This window comes from Aythya fuligula, chromosome 11 (genome assembly GCF_009819795.1).
Source record: "Aythya fuligula isolate bAytFul2 chromosome 11, bAytFul2.pri, whole genome shotgun sequence".
NCBI lineage: Eukaryota > Metazoa > Chordata > Aves > Anseriformes > Anatidae > Aythya > Aythya fuligula.
The window spans coordinates 12,317,101-12,343,086 of NC_045569.1; the positions used below are offsets into that span (position 1 = coordinate 12,317,101).

Genomic DNA, 25,986 nt, shown 5'->3' on the forward strand with positions numbered 1-25,986 from the left:
TGGTTGGCAGCTTATGTTTATCTTGCTCTGGAAAGACTTGAAAATTGACTTTTATCTTGTACCACTATGACACTGAGGTATTTTCTTTATCAGGTTTTAAAATGGAGTGAGAATTGTGTAAATATACTTTGTCTTCCAGTTTCTTCTGCCTGAACTTGTGAAATAATTTGCTAATTCTAACCAAATCAGACAGAGATGGAGATCTTAGAGATACCAAGTTCCAGTAAATTTTCTGAAAACTAGTGGTTAGGCAGAGTAGGCAAATTAGGACCCTGCTAAAAGTGTATAGTGTGATATACTTCACCTTAGATATTACAATATCTAAAATCAATAGAAAATAGGGCTTATTTTGGAACTGATTACTTCACATAATAATGCCAAACTTATTTAGTGATGCTATGGTACTATTTTTTTTCCTGTGGTGTAGCTTGTATACATGTCTTTAAACCAAGAGATTGGAGTGTACTTAATTTTCTTTCTATTGTTTCCTGAAAACTGTATTGTAAAAAAAAAAAAAAAAAAAAAAAAATGTTGCCCAGCCTTCAGCTAAAAGTACTTTACGTTGTTGTGATCAAAGTACGAGAACGTTTGTAAAGATCCCAGCTCTGTAAAAAAATTACTATCTTCTTGTGAGTAAATGAATTTTTACATTTAAAAGCAATATGACTTTCAGTGACTTCACTTTGAGATGAAGCCATCATCTTCTGTGTGCATTAAACAGAAGTTTAGTTTGTACAAACTTGTAGTTGGTGCATTGGGAATGAATTTGACATGAGTCATCTGAACAGATTGTCAGATTTACAAGTTAACGTTTGAAGATGGTACCAGTTATATAATTAATAGAGTACTATATGCTTTTCGAAATGAAAAAACCATCTGATTATGATTAAATTTCATTGTGACAGCATACATTTGACTCCAGCTAAAATTTTTGGAACTGATTTAAGAGATTGGAATCTGAATCTCTGGACATGTTTAGTTTGCGTAATTGCAAGTTTAGAGAGAAAAGCATATAACATTCTGGAAGAGTTTTTTTTTTTTTTTTTTCTTTCAAGTTTCATTTCATCTGTCTTTATTGCATATTTAGTATGCGAGATAAATCAAAGGTCAGTATATCAGCCAAGGGCGTTTTTCAAGATAAGGTATGACAGCTTGATATGAATATCTTAGTTTTGTTATGTATCTCAGAGCAAATGATCTTCCCTGTACAATATCACATGAAAAAATGTATCCAGTATACCGCTTTGCAGAGTAAGATCACTGTGTAACATTTTATGTAAATACTGTTTTGGGTAATTTTCAGTTGTCTGTTTTGTGTATAGACAGTTAATTCTACTGTGAATTGCATGGTGATTGTAGTTGCATTAGAAAGTATATGAAATAATTTTAGTTACTGTATGTTAGTTTATGAATGGAAATAGCTCTTTAAAGTGATCTTTACGGATGTTGCTGTTCAGAATTTAGGCTCTTAGTTCTGGGCTGGGAAATAATATAGCAGATATGTAAGGCAAAAGCATTAAACAGTTTAATCCAGGAATTCAGGTACTTCAGAAGGATTAGGAAGACCACTGGACATACTCTGTGCTGTATTGTAACAAACAAGCTGCACTTGAGAGAGCTGTCCCTAGGGATGTGGTTGTCTGAAGTCTTTGACTACCAGATGGTGAGCAGAACAGCAGCCAGTGATTGAAGTAGAACTTAATTCTGAAGAGTGGAGCAATACAGAAGATTCTCTGTAAATTACTTGGATTTTAAGAGCTAACAGAAATTACCTCCTTAGACTGATGGAATCAAGCATATGTCTACGAGGTCAAGGAATTTAAACCAATAAAAATTATAAATAAAAAGTATTCTTGGCTTGTTTCAGGTAATATCAGTCTTTTGGAAGTCAGTTGTTCTGCCTCCTTTGTAGAATGGTCTAACAGTTAGTTTTTTTTAAAAAAGACCTGTAAGAGTGTCTCTTAAAAAAAAAAAATCAAATGCCAATTATTCACTATCATTTTTTCAAATCTTTTGGAACAAAGTCTCTCTTTGATAACATGGAAGGATAGATAGAAAAGCTGTCATTCACAGGATGAAGAAGTTTAGTTGTCATTGTTTGAACTGAACTGAGTTATCCCTGGTGACTATGGGAATAAAGAAAAAGTGTGTGTTAGCATGTTAATTTCACCGAGTCCAATTCATTTAATCAACAGTCTACTGATGACAATATTGCGTACGCTACACTGTTGGCCATGTTATTTTCATAGCTTTTGCTTATGATGTGTTTGAGCTCAACTCAAAGATGAGTTAGTAATAATGTGGTTGCCCATTTAAGTCAGCTCTGTTGCTTGTGCCTCGTTCATGTGTGCAGTGCGAATGTTTCAGCATCTCTTTGAAGGCAGAGAATCTCTTTTCCTTTCTCCTTCGTTACTTTTACTGTTTTTTTCTGTGACTGTTTGATCCCTTTTTTTCTGCCAGTTTAGGTGTTGTAGCTTTTCTTATGCACTGAAAAGGGGGAACGGAAGAAATATGGTAGAGAAGAGGAAGAAAAGAGCACATCTCATCTGGTTTGGTCAACATTTGTTCAAAATTGATTTAGTTTCTCACTGGTTTCACCAACTGGAGAAATTGAATAAATCAGGGTATAATTTAAACTGGAGATTAATGCACATAAGACACTGGATCTGCAACAGTCTTGTGCAGTATTCTGCTTGAGTGTGTTCTAATTATGCATAAGGATTTATATGACAACAACATCTCTTTTTTGTGGTTTCTAATGATCCTGCTGGGAGTGACTAATTCTGTGGAAATTGACACTGACACAAACCAGAGTGGAAGTCTAGCTTTCACATACTAGCTAAAGACCTACCCACACTCAATCTGCTTCTTATGAAATTTAGAATATAATTAACTGGGTTTATGTGTATTGCAATTTATGTTGCAACCAGTGCATTCAGAATTTTAAGGTACCTTTAGCACTTGTGATAAGGGCTACCTGATAACTAAATATAGTGGTACTTTTAAAGATACTACAGAAGTAGGAGGGAGGAGGGGAACAAACAAACTTTCTTTTACTCTCAGGATTATTTACACAAATGAAAAGCAGTTTGGGACAATAAAATGTGTTGGAATGCATATATATGTCCTCATGTACATACTATGCCATCATATATAGACTGCATTTATCCCTTGGCTGTCTCATCTGTACTTTCCCTATCAATCTCTTTCCCCTGGGAATTTTTCAGACATTCCAAACCCTTAAATAGCTTTGAACAACTGCCTTCAGGAAAAAAATCACCATAAAAAAAAAGTTTTCTTCTCCACCATCTGCTTTGCATTTTCTATTGTTAAGCCTCACTCTCTTTTGCAATAAAATAAACAAATCAAACAGAAATAACCCATTGTCCCAAATTTCAGAGATGCAGATTCTTAATTCTGTCACAGTGACTGCGTAAGAGATTATTTAAAATAAATAAACAAGAAAAACTTTCTGAGAAGTTTACAGGGGCAATTTTTTTCTCATTTTTGCCTTTCCTGTAGCATGTAGTGAATCTGTTCCAGGTTCTAAGTTCTGAAAGTGTGCATCAAATTCTGGCATTTTATCCAAAGAGGATTAAAGGTTTTCTGCTAGGTAATTTCAAAAGATATTTTTAACTCATACATAGTTTTCTTGCCCTTTTGAGTTGAATATTTGCATCAAGTTAAGCATGATAATTAATTAATAACAACTATATAAAATACATAACAATATAACACTTGATTTCTTCAAGTCCTAAAATGATTTCTGGTGAAGTGAAGGGTTCTATTAAGCATTTTGAAAGAATCTAAAGGAGATGCAATAAACAGAATATGTATTATGATATAATAAATTTATTGACACTGAGTTGGTCTCAGCCACATAATTTATTCATGACTTTCTGAAATAACTAATCCAGTTAGGGTCAGACTTGGTGTCCAGTAAGTGCCTTTACTGTCTACAGACAAAAACTTTAACCTCTGAGAAGTGGGTTGTTTCCCTATTTGGCGGTGTGGAATAGTTCATGTGATCTGTGGATGTGATTCAATCTTTTTTTTTTTTTTTTTTAAGAGATCATATTTGTTCTTTAAAGAAACATTCTGTTGTAGAGCTTCTTGCTGTTTTCTTTATTATTCATTAGTACTACTACTGCTCAGCAAATCTTGAAGTGTTTTGTTGCAGATAGAGTGTAGTTCACAAGTGTAGAAATTAGAGAGACAAGGCTAATAATCAAGCTAAAACTAATAGCGCACTTCTGATTCTAGCGCTCTGTTCATCGTATTGGGTGCTTGATAGTGAAAGAATCCTAAACCATCTTAATATTAAGAATTGCTGGCCTTGCTCTCAGCACATGAGCAAATGCAGGTGTAAGGACACTCCATGCAGATGGGGTTTTGTTATGGGATTAGGTTCGCTTCTTGAGATGAAGTCAGTATATAATATAGGTGATTAGTTTGTTCAGTTGTGCTTTATAAATGCATGCTTATGATGGAGAGAATTCTTCTATTTCTTCTCTTGGGTTAGAATTCTATTAAGAATAATTATATAATGTAAAAAATACATTGGTTGTTGTTTTGGACACAAATTATTTATTAAGGCTGGAAAGTGGTATATATTTCCATTGCTCATAATGGGGAAAAAATATAAAATTGAAAGCATTCTACTTCTAATGAAACAAGTCTACATATCTTTAGTTTTTTTCATCTTTTAAGCCACAGTAATAGAAGTGGTTTTTAATGTAGGCACCTGACAGCATGTTATACAAAAAAATGTGGATTATCTGTTTACATGGCCTTAGGGAAGGACTATAATGCCTGTGTTTAATTATTAATATTATTTATTATTATTATTTGCTTTAAACTTACATTAAAGCACTTTATTTTAAGTTAGGGTTTGCCAGTGAGTAGATGGAAATTGCATCAGAATATTACAATTCTCTTTGTTGTTTCCTCAGTGAAGTCTTGTCCATTATGAAGCTATTCACTTAATAGAAAAGTCACTATAGAAGGCAAAGTCTTTTTCTTGCATTTGAACACTTACTGTAAAGACTACCTTAGAACAGTAAAAATATTACAAATGCATTGAAATGACAATATTTGATTCACTATGTATTTGGAATAAAAGTCTGGTATTTTTTCTAACTAGCTTGGTATAGATAAGTCTAGATTAATACACTGTTTAGTCTTAGCTGTCATTCTAGTTCAGAATAACATACTGGACATAGTGTGAAAAGCAATTCTTAAAATTGGTTTGGAGTGAGAATTCACACATCAGTGGGAGAAACTAGATGTATTTTAATGAAATAAACATAAGTTTAAAATGGTAACCTCTTTCTAAACTTGGTAGAGGAAGAGTTTGTTTATTTTAGCTAACTAAAAATACATAGTATCACAGGGACAAAAGGCATTCTGTGTAATTTTTTCTTATGCTGAATATAGTATTCTAATTCTTACAATTTATTCTAAAGTAAGGGGCGTTTCCAAATGCTAATACTTTAAAATACAATTTAGGCCTTTAACTCAAGAAGAAATAGCTCAACGACGTGAACTTGCAAAACGGAGACATGCAGAAAAAATGGCAGCAAATCAAGGAAAGGAGCTGTCAGAAAAGCCCCCAAGTGAAAATTCATCTGAAGTGACTGGAAACACTGGTGATACAAAAGGTATATAATGATCTGCTATCCATTTTTTCTCATAGTATATTTAACATCAGTATCTAGGTGTTGTTAAGGAGCTGATTATGGAGCTGTGTACCTTGCAAAGAATCATCCACACTCCAGTCCAAACAGTTTAATAGATGGGACTGAATGAAGAGCAAGGAGGGAGTTAAAGGCAAGCCAATAATTTATAGATGCTGTAATAATGCCATGGATACCTGTTTATATGGCCTGAGAATGTTCTTGGTCTCAGTACTTTGAGTCACTTGAAGATAGATGATGCCTTAAGGGATGCTCTGCTGAAAAATTAAGTAATTTCCACTCTGAATAGGAATACAGAATGATTTATTTTTGCACATGTGTATGGGGTAGAAAAATTCAGGTTTAGCTTACTGCTAGAGTTGCCTTATGGACTTGTAGCTAGTGTACTTTAGGCCAACAGAACTTTACTTCCTCTAAGCAAGTGCCAGAATAAGTGTTTTATTAAAAAAAAATAAAAGTTAAAAATATATAAAAATATATATATATATATAAAAGCAGCAATTGAGAAAATGGGGCTGGAGTATGGGTTACATGGCAGGTTCTTGTCTTTGAATATGTCATCAGATGTGATACTATAGTATGTAATTGATTTTTTTTTTCAGCTGATGAGGCAGAAACTGCATTTAGAGTTGATGTATTTTTTCTAACTGATTAGGTGAAGAGCAACAGCTCACTGATCAAACAGAGATCGCGACCTCAAAGGCAGCAAAACAGGAAGCAGACAACAAGGAGTCTTTCATTGCTTTTGCTAGAGTGTTCAGTGGTGTAGTGAAAAGAGGGCAAAAGATCTTTGTTTTAGGACCAAAATATGATCCTGCTGAGTCTTTGCATAAGGTAAGAGGTGACAGTGAAATGTTCCCATAACTTGGCATTATTTTTGAAATATTGTTGACTTAACTTTCTGCGCATCGCACGCTCAAAACAAGGTTCAAATCAAAAATTCCAAAATGTAGCAAAATAATTTAGAGAATTAATATGATTTATTTTAGTAATAAAGTTGCTGTGATAAAGAAGGAATGAACCTTCTTTATTATTTCATTTCTACTGAAGATCTCAAGACTTTGCATGTATGCTTTAGGAGAAGTAGATGAAAAATGATCCTTGAAATACAAGGATTACATCCTGTCTGTGTCTAATAAAGGATATTTTGTTTTGCGCTGTTCTGTGAGAAGATGTTGGTTAAGTGTCTACACATGCAAGCTGTTTTTAATCAGATTCAAAATAATTTGATTTAAAACCTTGTGTTGAGTTTTATGAAACAGAAGACAGACATGAAGGGCCTGAATGTATTTCTAAGCACACGTAACAATTCAAAGCTCGTTCTGACTTTCAGCTATATGCAGAATCCAGTGAGTTGCAGTGAGAACAATTCGTAATAGCATACTGGTTGTACATCCATGGAATTCTGCAAAGTTTTGCAGAGAAATTGTGCAAAGACTTGAACATAGCATAAATAAATGTCTACTCTGATACAGTCACCATTTGTCAGGGGGATTTGAGGAGATTTAAATAATATGTAGTAAGATTATTTTTTTTTAACTTTGTCAGCTGTATTATTTTCATTAGGCATTAGAATGTTTACTGAAAATGAGTTTCTAAAACCTGATAAATTATGTTAAATTACTGGGAGGCTGGAAGCAGTCAGACATTATCTTATGGAAAACAGTAGTCTCAATTTTGATGAATCTTTGGTTTCCTGCATGCTTATTTGGCCTGCTTAGATCCATTTGATTAGACTGTGCTGTGGATTATTTGCTGTTTAAAAAGAACACATTCAGCCTGATTTTTTAAGGTGATGGAGTATGTCCATAAATACTTGATACACGTTTATGATCTTAACAAAATGCGAAGATGGTGCCTCAAACACCTGCTTGGAGATTGCACTTTTAAAATGTTATTAAAAGCAGCTATTTCAAATTTTGTGAAGGTGAAGTGATCATTAGCCTTTTAGGTATGACTGACTCTAGCTGAAGTTAGATTTGACATTGCTTAGTAATTTTGAAATGTCTCAGACAATAACAGGTGAATCTTAGTATCCCCAATACAGAGGCATTTCTTCAAAGATGGATTTTGCTAGAGGTCTGGATCAAACTCCCCTTATTTAATTGCTCAATATGACTTCCTTATACTGTTTAAATACAGTTGCAGAATTTAAAGAAAGACGTAAAACTTCTGCAGCCCAATAAAAGCATCTTACTCAAGCATATTCTAGCCCAATACAGGCTTTCTTCTCAGAAGTCTACCTGCTAATGAATAAGAAGTTTTATCTTGTTTGGAAGTTTGAGGTTTGCTACTGTGGACATGTGTTTTGTTCTTGCACATTCGACTGATTATTCTAAGCCTTGGGATTACCAAAATACACTAAGCATTTATTAACTAACAGCAAATCCAGTATGTGCATATGTAAAGAAAATTTGTGATGGGAAAAAGAGTTATTTTGTGGAACAGGAGAGTGTGTAATAGTGTTGAAAAGAGTGGTGTTAAATGTTTTGAGAATGTGATTGTAGAAGTTAATTACTTATGAAATTACCTTAATGTGCGTTTTATCAGTGACAATGAACAGTGAGCGAGAATTAGCATGCACTTAAACAACAAAGCAAGCACTGTTTTTAATTTTTCTTGGTAATATTTCATTGTTTGCCCCAAAACTATGTTTTTGGAAGTGAGATATGTAAGTATGTATTTCTTAGTTTTGAAATGCAAGAGATTTTCAGGAAGAAGTTTGTAACAGTACTAGGCAATAAATATCCAACACTGGTTGTTTTACTCCTTGTAGCTGTCATCCCAGTGTTCTGCTACAGATGATCTGCCATTAGTACCTCATATGACTTGCTGTACATTGGAGAATCTCTACTTGCTTATGGGAAGAGAACTTGAAGATCTTGAAGAAGTACCTGCAGGAAATGTTCTGGGTAAGACTTAACTAATATTTCATTTCCTAGAGATTGAATGCTCATAGCATCCAATATGCACTGAAATTATTTTGATATGATTAATGATAAGAAAACCTGGATAAATCTCTGAATATTTTTAGGTATATTATATGTGCAAAAAATGAAGGCACTCATTGTGACTTCTGTGAACTTTTAATGGTGAAGTAGGAAAAAAAAATCATAAAGAGAAAACTAGGGATTACAGGAGCCCTATTTACTGTTATCTTCAGGTTGGAGTATTGCCAGGTAAGCATCACTGCCAGGAATTGCCAAAGGCAAAAGTAAGGCCCAATATTTTCTAAATTGCAAGGATTATAAATAACATTTTCTCAACAGTGGAAACACTGTAGTATGACGTTTCTAGTGATGCAGATAATTGTAGTTTTTTTTTTTTTTATTAAAGGGTCTGCGCAAAATATGGTGCTAAAACTTATTTGTTACTGCTACGGCAAATTTTGAACGTTTTCCATGCGCATGTTTCTGAATGATAAGTCATCAAAATCATTGAGTTATGTTCTTCTGTGCCAGATTTTGAGTTGTTTTGCTCTAGAGCATTAAATAGCATTCGTTTTCTGTTCTGTCCTTCATTTGTCTTTTTTTTATATCAAAAATACTACTTAGAATTTAGAGAGTGTAAAATTCAGAAGTAGGGTTTTTTTTCAATTTGTGGGAGAGCTGTAAACAGCTAATCCTACAAAAAAATTGTGAGTAGTCTCTGCTTCTGAGAACAACTACTCTGCAGTGGTTTGTAGCTTTTCCATAAACAAGAGCGTACTAGTCAGGAAACAAAGTTCTAAATGGTGACACAAGGTTTGTCATCTTTAGAGAAATGCATTAGAATCTTAAGATCAGAATTAATGCTCAGAGCTTTTAGCTAAACTGTGTTTGGTATGTCATCTCTTTGAGATCACTGGATGTTCTGTTTACATATTGACGAGTTAGATTTTCATTTTTACCTACTGCATAAAAACTCAAGAATTATTTTTTTTTTTAAATCTGATGTTAAAGAAATTTTAAAACGTAAAAGCCGTAAATAACTTCTAGCTAGTTTTTTTCCCATTTCTCCATAATGTTGTATTGTTAATTTACATAAATTCAAGAAACATTTTACCTGTTTCATGATGTACCACATTCAGGAGAAAATGCAATACTTTTATATAAATGGAATCTCTAACAATGGTGAAGCAGGACTTTCATTATTCCTCTTAATAAAAATTATTTCTGTTTCAAAGGCCATTTATCTTCCAGCTTCAAAGCATACAGTGATGATTTCTCTCCAGCCATATAAGGAAATTACTTGTAGATTATCTAGTAAAATAAGGAAGCTTTTCTGAAAGCTCTGTAGTTTTATTCTGTATAATTAAATTATTGCCATAAGGAATACACAGTTGATCATGACTGCCTATTTCCACTTTAAAACTCATGGTACAGGGATTTTTTTTCCCAGTGTTTTTGTTGGTTTCTTACAAGGAAGAACCTGCTTGGTGACAATAAACAAGTAGCCTTTTTACTCTTCATACTGGTTTATGCAAAGGTTTAATGATCAAAGAAATGGCTTAAGACATAGGCTGTGTCAGTGGAGTTGAGGATTTCATCCATTGGTCCTTGTGGCGGATTAGATTTTTCCTTAAAATACTAATCTCCTTATAAATGTTAAAAAACTGAAAAACTAGTAGCAAAATACTACAAGAGGAAAAGGTAATGAAACATACCATGAACACACAGAATTCATGAAGAGTCAGCTGAAAAAAAAATACCATTTCCCTGTCTACTGTGCATAGCCATTTTGGGAAGCTGTGGAAAGTTGTTCTGAGTTTCTGGAAGTTGAGAGAGCCTGTATTGCAATTGTTAATTTGTATTGCAAGTTTACAGTGCAAATGTTTTGTCAAAAGTATTTCTCAAAAAGTTTTAAGCAGTATGTCATTTTCAAGTGGTATGGCAAACATGAAATACTGCCTCCTTCCACATAGCAGTTAATAATTCACAATTTTTCTTCCTTGCAATCTATGTGACTATTCGACATTTTTTGCAGTCCTTGGGTGAAATATAACTTTAACTTAAAACAAACAAATGAAGAAGTTCTTGAGAACCAAGGATAATAAAGGCTTTGTAATAAATCTTTTAAAACTGATTTGTCGGAGTTTTCTATGAAGAGCAAAATTCCTTTCTGTCAAAATACCTGGCTTATTATTATCTTAATAGAAACACTGTAATCTGTTTTGTAAATTCCAACTATGTATATCAAAACCATGCTTAAATTCCAAATACAGAAGTACTCTGTGTTTTCTATCATTAATGTGATAATTATATATCGCCTAAATATACCTCTCAAAATTAGCTGGGATATTTTTTTTTTAACTCTGAGATGTCTTGGGCATGTATAGTGCTCACCTTTTGAAAACTGTCTGAGCACCCATTGGAAAGAAAAGGTATCACGGACCTTAGTGATCACAGAAATCCACATGCTATTCTAAAAATTTTGTCCTTTTATGTCTGTAAGGAGAGAAGCAGCACTTCAATATTAAATTCCAGAGACAAGTTGACTGATATATCCTTGCATGTTCTTAGTGGCACTATAATTAACTCTGACCTGTGTTTTACATAATCTAATGCTATGCAAATAGCAAGCTACTGTAGTTGCCCCACTCGCTTTAAATATTTGTGTCCTCTTTTGCTATGACAAAAATGTATTGGAGAAAGGAGCTTAATATAGACAGTCATCTGGCTACCCAAATGTGTTTAACTTCTTTTTGTCTATTGACTATTACAGCAGCTTAGGTTCTTATTGATGAGCTCCCCATTGCACAGGAAACATCTACTGTATTGGAGATTCCTGCTGCCATCCAAGTATCTGCTCCAGATGTGTTGTGTTTGACAGCTATTGAGTGAAATCTGTTAATTTCTGGTCATCTCAGTTCTTCTTACTAATGCTTAGTTTCTCTTATAAAAAGGAAAATTATAAATGCTCTAGTCATGAAATACTAAACGATTTAATGTGGATGTTGTATGCAAGTTCTTCTGTTTGCCAAGTAGTATTAGGTATTATTTAGCTAACTGTAGAGATTGCTGATGCTAGAACACAAATAGAAAAATTAATACTAAGAAGCTGTTTTTTGTTGTTAATGAAAAACGCATGGAAGCAGTATTTATTATGTCATTTAATGTGTGAAAAAAAATGTTGCTTCTATGCCAGTAGCGAAAACAAGAAGTTTGTTAAACAGCATTAAAAGTTTAGCAAATAGGACAATTACAGGCAAGCTTAAAATTATTTCAGTTGCATATCTACATTAAGAATATTTTCTCAAAAGCAAGACTACCTCTATCACACGTGTTGAAGTGTTAATATTCTGGAGAATGTAAGGAAGTGGAGACAGCTGATTCACTTGTTCCTGGGGAAGAATATATAGAATCTTCCCCCTCTGCCTTCCCAACAAAGGAGAAGTACAAATACAGGAAAAGCATCATTTTGTAACACTTGTTCTGATATTTTTGTGGTTGAAGAGGATAAAAAGAACTTAATGGGCATTCCCCAAAGTGACAAAGGAATATTAGAAGGGAATGTATGAGCAGCAAATAATTTGGGCTCCCAAGTTAAGATTGAGCAAGCACATGCCCTCCAGATGCACATAATAGCTTCCTTTTTTTTAATTCCTTCCTTTTTGTTAAATATGCTTGGCACAAAATCTGTTTTTTCATTTTGCTGTCCTATAATAAAAGGCAAAATGCCTTTCTTGTTCTATCTAAAAGGGTTAGAAATGTTTTAGTAACAAAAAAAGAGTTGTTGAAGGTAGTACAAAAATGTATTTTAAATAGGCAAAAAGAAGTAGTGTTCGTTGTGATGTCATGTACAGATGAAAGGATAGGATCCTCATGCTGAAGTTACTGATTCTTGATTTTAAGTAATTTAAGCAAATGCTGATGTTAAAATAAATAAATAAATAAATAAATAATACCATGTTTCTGAAAGCACTGGCAGTACTTTTAAAGTGTGGCTATATATATAAGTGATTTTTGTTAAAATTTGTCAGTGTTGTGATGATTTTTTTGTTGTTGTCTTTAGGTGTAAATAATTGAAGGATCATCAAGTGATAAATTTTATTCCAGTGTATCTCAAAGTGTGCCACATGCTTGTGTGCACAAGTACAGAGTAACATGCATACTAAAACTGAGCTGTATACTGTTTTTATCCACAAGTACCACCACAAATGTGAGCAAACACATATCCAAATCAGATTTTTCATAGAGCTGCCCGGTACCACTACGTAAGTGATTTTTGTGTTTTATTGAGTACTGCTAAAAAGCAAAGTTTTCTGCTTGCTTCTGTAGTGCTTTAGTGCAATGCTCCTAAGAGGCTAGATAATATACTGAATATTTTCAAATGCAGTTAGCCCTGTGAGTATCAAGTGGTCTAGGAAATTAAGAGCATTTGTTTCTTTAAGTGATCAAATGATAATGTTAAAAGCAGGGATGTAGAAGTCACTCCTGGTGTCAGCTCTCTATGATCTGACTTCCTGGAGGACTGACTGCTGGGTACCTTAGATTTTTCCTCTTCTAAAATGCTTGCTTTCCCACACAGTGTTCTTTCACGTTTTAATTATTTATAAAGTATTTAAAGGAATCTTGAAGCTTAAACAATATGACATGGGAACTAGGTGATTATGGGTACATACTTACGGATTTTTCTGTACCTTTCTAAAGATGTGTGCTGTACAGCTGCAGTTGGTGTGAAGAGCTGCTATGTAGTAAGTAGTATAGCTAACCTCGTTACAAGGTGTCTAACAAGCATTTTATTCCTTTAGGACTTCATCGAACAATTTAGGATCTTTTAATAAGCAGCCTCTGTTAAAAGCAAAGAGCAGCTGCAAGCAGCGATGCCATTTTAAAGGCCCAGAATGGCTTTCTAGGATTCATGCCAGCCAGCAAGCATTACCACCTTATGTGAAAGCCCTAGGAACAGTACTGCTGTTGCACCAGCCTTTTATTTCTGTGCAAACATTTGGTGGGCTAATTTCAATCTCTGAATCAGTAAAGTGATTATTTAAAAAAAAAAAAAAAAAAAAAAAAAAGCTTGAAGTGATTCCAGCTGTGTGGCCTGTCTCATCTCAGTGTAGATCAGTAAAAGATCAGTGAACACAGGAGGGCAGTCTTTCTCAAGAATATTACTGAAATTAGCAGAAAATAGTGAATGAAACAAAGAAAACCCAAACCTTTGTCTTCCGTTTTGGGACACTTACGATTTTAATCACTAACTGCCATCTTACAACCCCATTTAAAAAAAAAAAAAAAAAAAAGGAATTTGTATTTTTAACTACTTTATAATAATAGAGCATTATTCAGTAAGAGATATAATTGAATGGATTTTATTGCATATTTTTTCTCCATGAAACAATGAGTTTACCTGACATTATTACATCTACAATAACTTCTTACCAGTCAGTGTTTTATACATAGTTAAATTGTTGAAAACGTGAATATGTTTAAATTGTTTCTTTGAGCTAAGGACATTGTAATTGATCTGTGATTTGGCCTTTATCAGAGCTGGATACTGAAACTATTTTTTCTTAACTCTTTTTGCTGTAATGGACTTAGTCCTTTTGCAGTTCCTGCTCTTTGCTTTGTGTTACAACAAGCAGGCTGAGTAATTTGTGCTGCTTATTGGGCAATGTAGCATAGCATGGTGCACAGCTAATGCACTGGTATCAAATGAAATTAGAAGTGTATTTTGCTGATTATCTGATAAGTTTCCTTTGCCCTATTTGCCTTACCATTTCTGCTAATTGTTTTATTTGTGATTTCAGTTCATGGGATTTGATTTGACAAACTTGATTGCAAAAGCAATAAATGATTCATGATCTTGTTTTCAAACCAATATCAACATATCACTAGGGCATAGATCAATGGAGAGGAAAAAGTAAGACAAGTCTTAGGTCAGAAATACAACACTGACATCTGCATCTCTGTTAACATTGCTAAAGTTTTCTTGGGGAAGAAATGTTTCAAATGGTTAATGGTTTCCTTATAAAGCCTTTTAAGCTGTGTTGTTTTTCTTTTGATATTGAAAGTTTTAAATGGTGTTTTCAGTAGCTTGATCTTTTTTCTGTTTTTCTGAGTGTAGCTTCTTAAGACTATAAAAGGAAATCGTGTGTAGTAATTCTTTCTGAAGAAAACCACTTCTAAATTCTGTAGTGCTTCTGGAATGTTCTCTGCTCTAATTTTCAGGGTTTTATTATGAGATCTTAAAAATGTGTTTAGTCTCTCCACTGGAATGCAAGTTTTTCGTCATATTTTAAAATCGGGCTGCATTAAGATAATTTATGTTGAAGTCATATTATGTTCCTCAGGCCAAAAATGCCTTTAAGTTTGCTCTTGACCACACTGGATTATAATGTCAAAAATTCAAATAATTAAGATTTTGAGGAAAGGAGTTAATTCAGTGAAGCATTCTGTATCAGTTTTAAAGCAACTTTTAGTTACTATTATCTGCAAAATTTGAGCTTTCATGTAAATTAAAATTATTTTTATAGTTAATATTCCAAATAAGAGGTAAGCATTCCTGATTGTTCAGGGTTTGTATGCAGACAAATACTGCTGATGCTTGAGGTTTCCCAAATCAGAAGGAAAACTGCCCAGACTTGTTGATGTTTGTTGTTGCTACTTATGTGCCTGTGGGCAGCAGTGGGACTTACAAGAATCAGGGCAATTTCATTCCATTGCTGCTTGAAGAAGTTCACAGCACAGCAGCAGGCACATGTTCTGGAGCTACTTAATAGAGAAGACCTAGAAATAGACTGGAAAAGAGGGTTTGAGGTGCAGGCAGTCATCTCTGTTTATCACTTATGTTTGCTTCAGGAATCAGTGATGTTTGGCTTTGGGGCTTCAGATTTATTAGATGCCTGGTATTAAATGACTTTATATTGCTAAAAATGTCGTCTGTAGTCTGGATCAGAATTCAGGGCCAGTGCTAAAGGGACGATTCCCTTTCTTTGTGTAAGGGTGGAGAATTGACTTGTATAGTCATTGCCTCTGGGCAGATGGTACTCAGCCTTTTAATAGCTAAATGTTTGTGGGTTTAGGTCCCAGATACTAACTGGCTTATCTCCAGAATTTCCAAATCTTCTGTGTGAGTACTTGGTTGGGTGTGATTTTCCATGTCTCTTTAGATTAAAACGAAAGGATAGGGATTTTCCCCAGTGTTTCACAGTTAAATTCTTTAGTCAGCATTGAGGCATTATTGTCAGTCTCTCCCTCCATGAAACAATGTATAATAAAGGGGGAACAGTTATCTACCAAAATACTTATTACTTGGCTAACGTAATTTGTATATTTTTTAATACCATACAAGAACAAAAGTGTTAAAGTAGTTGGTGCCACCAGTGTAGAATGGTAATAGAAGTCTCAAGGTGAAGTTTTTAGACCATCGGCTAAACTCACCTCTGCAACATTGTGTGGGATTTTTTCCAACATACTGAGATACATCACTGCTGACTGGGGGAAAATACCTCTACTTATAACATTTACTTGGTGTATGTTTTTGTGTTGTTTTCTAACTGGTAGTATGCTCTTTTAAAGTAGAATATCAGTATTGTTTATTAGGTGGCTGTTTGTTATAGCTGTGCGCTTTCTCCCTTCTTATAAATGTGGTTCTAACAGGATATATCTAATTTGTCTGGATTAGTAGAAAATCTCTTCAGAGATATATGTATCCATTACTAAATGAGGATCTATGATAGATGAACCAAAGTGACTTCAGTTTTGTACTCAACGTTGTCAGAACTCTGTATCTAAGAATATCCCACCTGTTAGTGCAGCCATGAAATATTGCATGATGAACTGGGAAACATTAGATCAGGGATGAATTTGGACACTATGGCACCAGAGTAAATGGCTGAGATGCTCAGCAAGAATGCAAAATTCGGGGAATTGGTGCTTAAGGTTCAGTTTTCAACAGAGGTGAAAATTACCCGATTTAACAAGGATCTGTGTTAGACTATAAAAATGATCTTTTCATCCCTTTGTACTAAGTGGTATTAGGATTGTTTTCCTACTTCCAAATTAAATGTGCTGGAGACTTCTATTTGCAGAAATAGTAAACTTTACCTTTCAGAAAGCTGTTGTAGAAGAATGTTTCTTTTGTTTAACATGACTGTGGTTTTCTAAAATTCAAACTATGAAAATGCAATGCCATTTCAGGAATATGTACAAAATAATCACCTTAAGTACAGGCTTCAAGTAGGGGAATAACTTAACATAGCCAAATCAAGGTCTGCTCCAGTGTGTTCTATAACTAAATGTTGGTTTGAAATTGTATGCAAGTAGTATTCAGAATCATTTATATGAAATTCAAGCTGTGCTGCGTGATTTTGATTGCCAAAGAATTAACAATTCTGTTGCCCAAATGGATGGGTGCGACTCTTGAGTCAGGTTTGAAATTTATTGCTCACATATACAAATATAACATTTCAATGAATGTTGTGTAGCTATTGTCTCTGTAAATATTTTTGACTACAAACTTCCACAGAAGACTTAACACATGGAAAACTAATTCCAGAAAATAAGCATTAATCTAGAATATGCTTTTCAAAGGAAAATTCTTTTTTTTTTCTGCCACTGATTTAAGCCTGATTTTAGTTCACTGTGCCTGAAAATTAACTGTCTTTACCTTAGTGTAAATAGCACACTTAAGTGTGTGTATACACATATAGACCTATTTTATATATTTTCTTTTTTTCCATTCCATGAATTAAAAAAAAAAAAAAGTTTTAAATGAATATGTTGTAATCAATGTCACTTATGTAATCACTAAGCAAAGTGCGTACTTTTAATCAGCTGGCCGTACCTTCAGCTGTTCTGGTCTGATGATGTTCAGTTTCTATTAGATGAATTAAGCTTTTCAGCTTCATAGCCGAGGTAGTTATGAAACATAGGTCTTCATCATAGTATCAAGCATGCTATACTTGGGAGCAAATAGCTGAGCAACAATATATCAGGAATACTGTCTCATAGGTGTCTTTTAGCCCAAGCTTTTACTAAAGAATAGAATTGAAAAAGACATTGGAGGGTGTCAAAATTCACATTAAATTGTGAAATTACCTGTTTGGATAATCTTTGTTTTCTGTATCTTTGAGAGTTATTTTAAATGTGTATGGAACGTAGTTTATCTCTTGCCTGGCCTCATTCACAGTGCTGCTTCTTTATCCTTTTGCAGTCTCAGTCAGAACAATAGGCTCTTCCCAATACATCCTTCAACACAACCAACCTCCCTAGATAATCAGATTAATGATAAAAATTATTTTTACTTTTGATATCTTTCTGTTGTGAAATATACCGTGTGTTACTTTTGGGGGGAAGTAGAAACTTGAATCTAGAAATTAGTTTAGTCATCACCTTATCCTCTCTGTGTCCTGAAGTAGAACAAAATGAATAAGTGATAGATAACTTTTTTTTTTCTAGGAAGTGTAGGTTTTGTTGGTTAAATCCAGTTTGTTGCTGTTCTTGCATACTTCACATCTTCTGACTTAGTTTTGCTTTAATCTTACCTTTTTCAGCTTCAGAAAAGTAGATTGGGAAGTTTTTCCTCTGTATATGACACTTTTTACATGTAGCAACAGAAAATTTGTAATTCTCTTGAATTTATAGTTCTCTACTTGTGTATAATCTTTTTTCCAAGGTTATGAAAAATTGAAACCCTTTTAAATTGATTTTTTCCTCCTCTTCATACTTTAAGCAAACAAAACAGTTCTAGAGAAAAAAGCAGGTACTTCTCTTTGTTTTTGTTTTCTGAAAAGGTAAAATGAAATTTCTGTTTCTCATGACAAATGCATGACTGTCTGATAAGGATTATATTTTAAGTTAAATATCAAATGCAATCAAAATTCTGGGCATCTAAATGATTATTATTGTTAGTGTTAATATGATGACAATTCCTTGACATAAGAGGGTAGTTAGGGAGCAGTCTTGTAAAGAAATGTATAGGAATTTTCTGGAAATGGGAATAGAAACCAGCTAACTTACTTTATCCTTTAAATTGTTTTCTAAATCCTATTTAATGTAAGTCTAGAGGGTGCTGTTTTTCACGCAATACAGAAATCTGTAATTATTTCAATTCTGGGTAAAGGTGTGGATTCACAGCACTGTCAGTATGGCAACAACTTTGGATTCTTGTTTTTAATGTGTGTTTCTTTGTATAGAAAATCTGCAATTGCTGTGTCCCTAGATGAAATAAATCTCATGGAGCACTCCGAAAGTCAGTACGGTGCCTACTTTTTCTCATTAACTCAACTTGGAAATAATGTACTGCTTTTGGAGGCTGTATAGTGTAGCTACAGTCACATGAAAAGATCTTGTTTGGCTTCCTCTTTTTGTTGTTTGCTGTTTGTCCTGAGAAAAGTTACAGTTGTATTGGAAACATGGGAAAACTAGTATCTGAATGCCCCTTTAATTTTCATAGGTACACTATTTGCCTTCTGTGCAGAGTAACAGCCAGACTGTAGAAATTAGACTTAACCTCCCTCGGCTTGTCTTTGGAGTGACTCTGAAATCCACATTTTGACCTGAGCCTCCCCTCACCAAATTTTAGTGTTAAAAATTCCTCCTGTTTACTGTTCATATTCCACCTTCCTCTCTGCCTTTCCATCTGTCACTCTTTCTACCTCAGCTTTGCTTTCTGACTACCTTGCTTATCTATCCCCTGCTAATAAAAGAGGAGTATATGGGAATATTTTAGTTAACAATAAACTAAGCAAATCCCAGAGCCCTTCTACTAGCTGGCATTGTTTATGCAATATAAACCACTAATCCACAAGTGCAATTTATTTGAAGGTCTTTTAAAATTGTGCTAGAACACTTCCTAATCTTAGTCAGTCCTCCTGTGTAATCAAGAAGGAAGCAATATACGTTTTCACACCCGCGTGTGAAAAATGTTTATTGTATTGTGTAATAGTTAGTGCTCATAATATACAGCATTCTTGCAATAATTGCTGCAAATGGCTCTGAAATGCCTCTGCTTGTGCATCTGAACTAGCCACAAAAGTCTCTTATTACTTTGTGTATTTCTCTTTTGCTTCCTTTTGTCTGTTGTCACCAGAACTTCTTCAAGGAGTTAGAAAAGCAGGAGAGGGTCACAGCGAGGGCTTGGGAGTGTGAGGATGACCAAAATGTAATTAATTTTGCACATAATCTCCCTACACATGAGCACAGTTGAAGAGAATTTCAGTCCTCTGTATAAAAAATAGGAAGGTTGCAAGTCAAGAGATTCTTAATAACGGCTGTTACAGTGAGTTATTTTCTAAGTACTTTCTTGAGATTTTGATGTTGTTTCATGCTTCAAATTAAATTGCAAAAGTGTTGTGAGGGTTGTTTGGCCTGTATCAGGGCGTGAGTCATAAAGTTGGCTTTGTCTGGCTTGTGAACTGTGGGGGGGAGTTAAGGCAGAGCTATATTTAGGAGTCTCAACTGATGTCAAACTGAGAAGCACTGCTAAACAACAGTGTTAAAGCGGCAGCACTGAATAGTTTAGCCTCAAAGTTTAGGTTGTGTACCACTGTTTATCATTTGGTAATTAAGTGGAAAAGCTTGTATTTACTCTTCTGTAGAGATTGTAAGCCAAGCAGCGCGAGTGTAAACTCCATTTGTACTTGGCTAGTAATAGCTATTCTAAGTTCATTGTCAAAACTGTATGAATTGAGAATAGTAAGCATAGATAAAGCTTCTTGTGCACCTTCTTACAAGTTTCAAAATTTACATTTGTATACATTTTTTATTTATAAAGAATTGTTTTATTCCAGTTGTTGATGGTAGGCAAGAGTGATGTTTAAGGGGCTACTGTTTTTGAGTTTTTGTCTTAAGGTGCAGAAAAGCTGCTGACTTTGCTCAACAGTATTTTGAAATTTTGGCATTGATATCTGGAATCAAATTTAAATACTTTTTGTATCTAATTAAGAATAAAAGAAATGTAGTTTTTTTCTAACACATTTTTCCCTATTACCATATTCTCTTCAATGAGGTGTGCTCTGTATTTGATTTAAAAAAATGAGCAGCTCCATTTTTTAAGGCTGCACTCCTGTCAAAAGTGTTATAGACTCTAGTGAAACTTTGTGTTCTGCAGCTGTTCTTTGTGAATCCATGTTTGGTAGGTAATTCACTTAATTTGATAGTGTTTTGTATTGGCATCTTTGGTTCTGGGTTTATCCGTGTAAAGGCAGTGAGATCTCATTATAAAAATTGAGTAATGAATTTAAGGACCTCAGATGAGAGCTTTTCCTTCCAGAGAGGAGACATTTCTGTCATCCTAATGAGTTTGAAGCAGACAGGTTTTTCAGTGGTGCTTGATGTTGGTTTGAACATACTGGACTTGAATGTAGGCAGGCCTAAACCGAGACAGTATACTTCTGGAGGAGGAAAAAAAAAAAAAAAAAAAAAAAAACTTCTGGAGGGAAAAAGAAACAACACACTCAGTGTGTATATTGTATATTTGATTAAGTTAATGTATCAAGGATAAGTCAATTTATTTGTTGCTATCAGTTTAAGCTTCACTGGCTAAAGTACCCTCATTGCCAACTCTGATAGAAATCTGTTTCAGTGACTAATTCTACTTCTGAAAAATGTTACTGAGGAACAAATACTCAGTTAAATACTTGGATATTTTGCAAGTGTCATATGTTAAAAATTGTACAAATAATGCTTTATGCAATGTTAAAGTTTTTTGGTTAACAGTTGTGTGTTGCATAACTGTGAACCCATTACTCTGAATGGAAATGTGAACCTGCTGGTATTTCTTGTTATATCAGTTACTGTATTTAAATATCAGCAATGACATTCACACCGTTTCCCAAGTCTTTAGCCTGATGGAGCTGCTGAGTGCATTCTAATGGCAGCCTGCAGTATTCATTGATGCAGAGAGCTGTGTATTGAGAAGCATGCAAAACAGGATCTAAAATATATGAAACCCTCGTGGTTTTGTTTTTGAGAACTTTTTCCACCAAAGACTAGTTGTTTTATGGCAATTTCAAGAAGCAAGATCTCTGAGCAGTGGCCTTAACAAAGCCTGTATTCCTGTGGACTGGTGTCCTTAAAATCCTCATCGTCCCTCTAAGCTACTCCCACCCTCCAGTTGTGCATGTCCCAGTTGGCCAGCCAGGATGTGCATGCTGGTCGCCAGGCAGCTGCTTCCAAGCAGGATATGCAATGAGCATGTTTTGACTTTTTTTTTTTTTTTTTTTTTTTTTTTTCTTAGTGAGCTTACCAATTTTGGTCTCCCTTCAGTACTCAGCCATTGATTTTTTACATAACTTGTGGAAACTTAATTATATCTGAACCCTCTCCTCTCAGTCACAGTTAAACTTAGTGGAAGTTGACAACATGTAGAAAAGTTGTTGAGGGGAGACTGTGTGATTACAGGAGTTGCGTTTACTTTGGAAAAGAGACTGAAAACTTGTGCCATTTTTAACAAATTCTTTTGTATACATAATCCCATCAGGAAGTATGACATGCTGGGTTGGAAGCACTGCTTCTCAACCGAAGAAAGTCATTTCAGTAATCAACCATTTTTTAATAGAAACAAACCATTTTCAGTAGAGATGAAAAGCATATACCAGAACTCTTCCAAGGCATTTAAAGCTGATACCTAGCAGTGGCAAGTGGCCACATTTCTTTTGTTCAGTAAAGCAGCTGACGTGCTGTGTTTTACTTTGTGTTGAAGCAGCAGCCGAGTGAGTGCTGGAGCTTGTGGGTGATACACGATGCCGCATCTGCGGGCTGCTCTGTGTAGTCAGCAAAACGTTTGCCAGCCTGATCTGGTTTCAGAGGGGGTGGCAGTGAGGCGTGGAGACAAATTTACTTGTTTCAGGACCATGTTAGCTCCACAGGGATGGGCGGAAAAGGGGCTTTTAACCTAGTTTTGTGACGGATTGTTAAACCTCGTCTCCTGGTTGGCTTCATCATGCCATAGGAGTCTCCCTCTTACTAATGTGATGACTTGCTTTTTGTACAGCAGGGCATTGTCTTTTACAAATACATTCATGCTTTGTTTCTTGAGGGAGTGAAAATTGGGTGAGATGGAGAATTTGCCTTTTTATTAGGTTAATTTTATTCTGTTTATTTAGTTTTCTGAATTGGATCAGCAAGAGTCTGACAAATGCTAGTGCTGGTGCTAGGAAAGCCAGAAATGGGGGGTCAGGACTCCTCTTTTTGCTGGCAACTGGCTGTTCAATCATCTCTAGCTGGATTTCAGGTGGCATTCTTAGACTCTGCCTTCTGGAGCTGGGGCTCTTCCCCTTCTGTCCTCGAATGCAAATGAAGTGGCTGATGATGTTACTTGTGAAAAGGAAATTAAACATGAAGGGTTTTTCAGATGTGAAGATGATATAAAGTTCCCAGCTCCCTTCCCGGTATCTTCTGTCAGTCTCTGTTCATGCCTGTTTTTAACAATTGAAGAGAGCAATATTGTGGATTTTATCACTTCATGTAGACTGATAGGATGTAAGTAAAATTAAACCATGGTAGTGACTCTTTTGTAAGGTGCATTAAAAATCAAGATCAGTTCTATTTAATTTCTTTCCTCCTTTTTGAAATAGGGGAGCATTTTAAAGCCCAATTCAATTATGTGGTGTTCTGAGGTATCTTTAAGAATTCTCTTATCTTTGAAATGATCTCTTTGGTATATTTTTTTCCCATTTTCTTGTCGACCTAAAGTTAATAAAAGTTAACATGTTAGGAAGATAATACTTTAGGAAGTCAAAGTTGCATGGACTATGAAATACAATAATAATACATTAATTGAAGCAATGAGAATATAGGGGAAAACTGGCAATCTTTTATCCTGTTGAAAAGGAGATGAGATGATAAGGATTAACAGTCTTATTTGCTAAGTATTTTTATTTTTAAATATATGGTTTTGATATGTTTAATCTACATAGAGGCAGACTGTCAGAAATATTTAATGTGAAGTAAAATTCATTATTTAAGTATTGTTTAGGTTTTGTGGAAAAAAGAGAATTTTTATCATTGTGACAAAAACTTGTTCTGCTAACATGTCATTACTGTAGATAGAACATTTTCTCCAGAATTGCATTATTTTGTATTTCTTAGGTACTTTTGTCATTGATTCATGTGTGTATTTTGAGATAACTTTCTGGAATTCTACCTTTACTTTTCACTAAACATTTTGTCACTATTCCAGATACATTTTATTCAAAGTATATAGAGCAATCTCCTTTCAATCTGAGATCAATATTTATGTCCTAGTCATCTGTTGGTGTGTAGCAAGAACTTTTTTTTTGTTGTGTGTCTGAATGCATTTCTGTTCATTTTGGAATTTATTTTGCTATTAAACAGAAATGCATAATAAATAATTTACTATTAGGAACTTCCTTGGTTGTTGATATAACAAGTGTAATTAAAATATTCCCTGTTCCCTCTCGTGTCATTTGTACACCCATTATGTCAAACAGGCCTAATTCAAGGCATTGGAAAGGTGCTTTCTTCTGTTAGAATCCTTCTTCTAATTAATTATTCCCCAAAATACTTTTGCTTGTAACTACAAATTAGATATGTAAAGGCTTCTTTTAACTGTAAGTCAAATTGTATATTATTCATATTACCCTTTATAGTTCCTGAAATTCTCATGATTGTAATTAAAATAAACATCAACTTTTGTATAATGTAGACTGAAATAATCCATTATTCATAGTACTTTGGAACATTTCAAGCCGTATTTCCCAAAGCAACAAAATAAGAAACAGAAATCATTTCTAGTCAAACGTAGTGGGGTGTACATGGGGATTGCCTTTCATGGAGAGCATTAGGCATTGGGTCAGGTCTTGCAAAATTGAATTTTAATTAGTTACCTGCATGTCTTACAAGTTAACAGGATAAATGGTCAATGCCTCAGTAGGGCATTTCCCACAGGATATTTATTATACACATTTGGTAATTGGTGTGCTGCTTCTGCTTGCAATGTCTGAAATACCCAATAACTGATTGCTCTATCTTTGCATTTAATTGATACATTGAATGACAAAGGTCTCAATTTTTTTTTTTTTAACTGGTGAAATGTAAGTCAGTTACATTGGGATCCTACAGTTAAATTCTAAAATCCATCACAAGAATGAAGAAATATTTAATGAGTTTTTAAACTACCATTGTCTTTTTTAATTGGCACTTCTTGTAGTAGTTTCTAAATTCCCTATGTACCTTGGATATGTAATGCAGAACTTGTAGCAATATGTTCACGTAGCCTTTTCTAGGCAAACATGACAAAACCTCCAAGACTTACACAGATTAAAATTAATTCTTTGCAAGATCAGTGCCTGAAGGCCTCATTAATTTTAACACCACTTATAATTGATTCTGGGGAGTAACAGATGTTACTTATTTTATAATCTACATTTTAAGAAAACAGTATACACATGAAGTCTGCCCGTTTTCAGGACACATTATTAAAACTGAATAAAAAATAAAACAGCATTTTCTCTTAAGGGTCAGTTGGTTGTTAGCCAATGCTATAGCTTCTGATTTTATAATCAGAAATCATTTGCTGTTGTGGATCTGTTAGCTGAAATAAGTTATCTTGCTCTGTTATGGAAAGTGTTGGGTCAAGAAACTAGGAGAATTCAATTTGCTATTGTGCTAAAAACCTTAATGAACTTTAGATCTTCACTCACTTGTGTCTTGCCTCAAATATTCTGATTCAAAAAAAAAATGAAAATAGTGTACCTTCCCAGTGACTACTGGGAAAATAAATACTTGAAATGTATTTATTTTGTAGTCAAAATGAATTTGACTTAATTTTGAAATCTATTACTTTTTGATTAGTGTTAAACACTTACCTTGCTGTCTCAGAGTACAATTGCTTCCTCTCTCGGTCTCTGGCTGCTGTCTCCCCTTTACCTGTCTTTTAAAGTTCTATATGTATTTCAAGGTAGCTGAAAAATATTTAAAGTATTTTAATAGAGTAAGATGGGAAGTGATGGTTTTGATTAATAATTTTATTGTCTAACTTATAATCATGTTACAAAAACAAGAAAATAAGATCTTATCTTAATAGATTTCCAGAACTGAGCATGTTGGTATACTTTAATGTTATTAATAATGGCACTGCAAAAATGTTGAATTAGATTTTTCTACTTTTTAAATGAACTACTGTGATTTATTCAGTGAATCAGAGGGGTTTATTTTAAAATATTTTGAATTTTATCCCTTTATATTTCCAAAATATAAGCAATATAAACTATGTATTTGCTGGAGGACTTTTGGAGCATAGAGACTTGTCCTGTTCTTCTAGTACTTTGAATCTTTTAGTGTACATACCTTCTGTAATCCTAATTGGGTGCTGATATCAAGCTTAACTTCTACTAAACCTA

General features: G+C 34.2%; 1 protein-coding gene across 1 annotated transcript in view; it reads left to right on the forward strand.

The window, feature by feature from the left end:
- EFL1 (elongation factor like GTPase 1) overlaps positions 1-25,986 on the forward strand; it is a 71,342-nt gene that overhangs the window by 16,431 nt on the left and 28,925 nt on the right. The window contains exons 13-15 of the mRNA XM_032195200.1: positions 5,509-5,660; positions 6,352-6,530; positions 8,473-8,608. Of these exons, the coding sequence (XP_032051091.1) occupies positions 5,509-5,660; positions 6,352-6,530; positions 8,473-8,608 (467 nt within the window). The remainder of the gene's footprint in view (positions 1-5,508; positions 5,661-6,351; positions 6,531-8,472; positions 8,609-25,986) is intronic.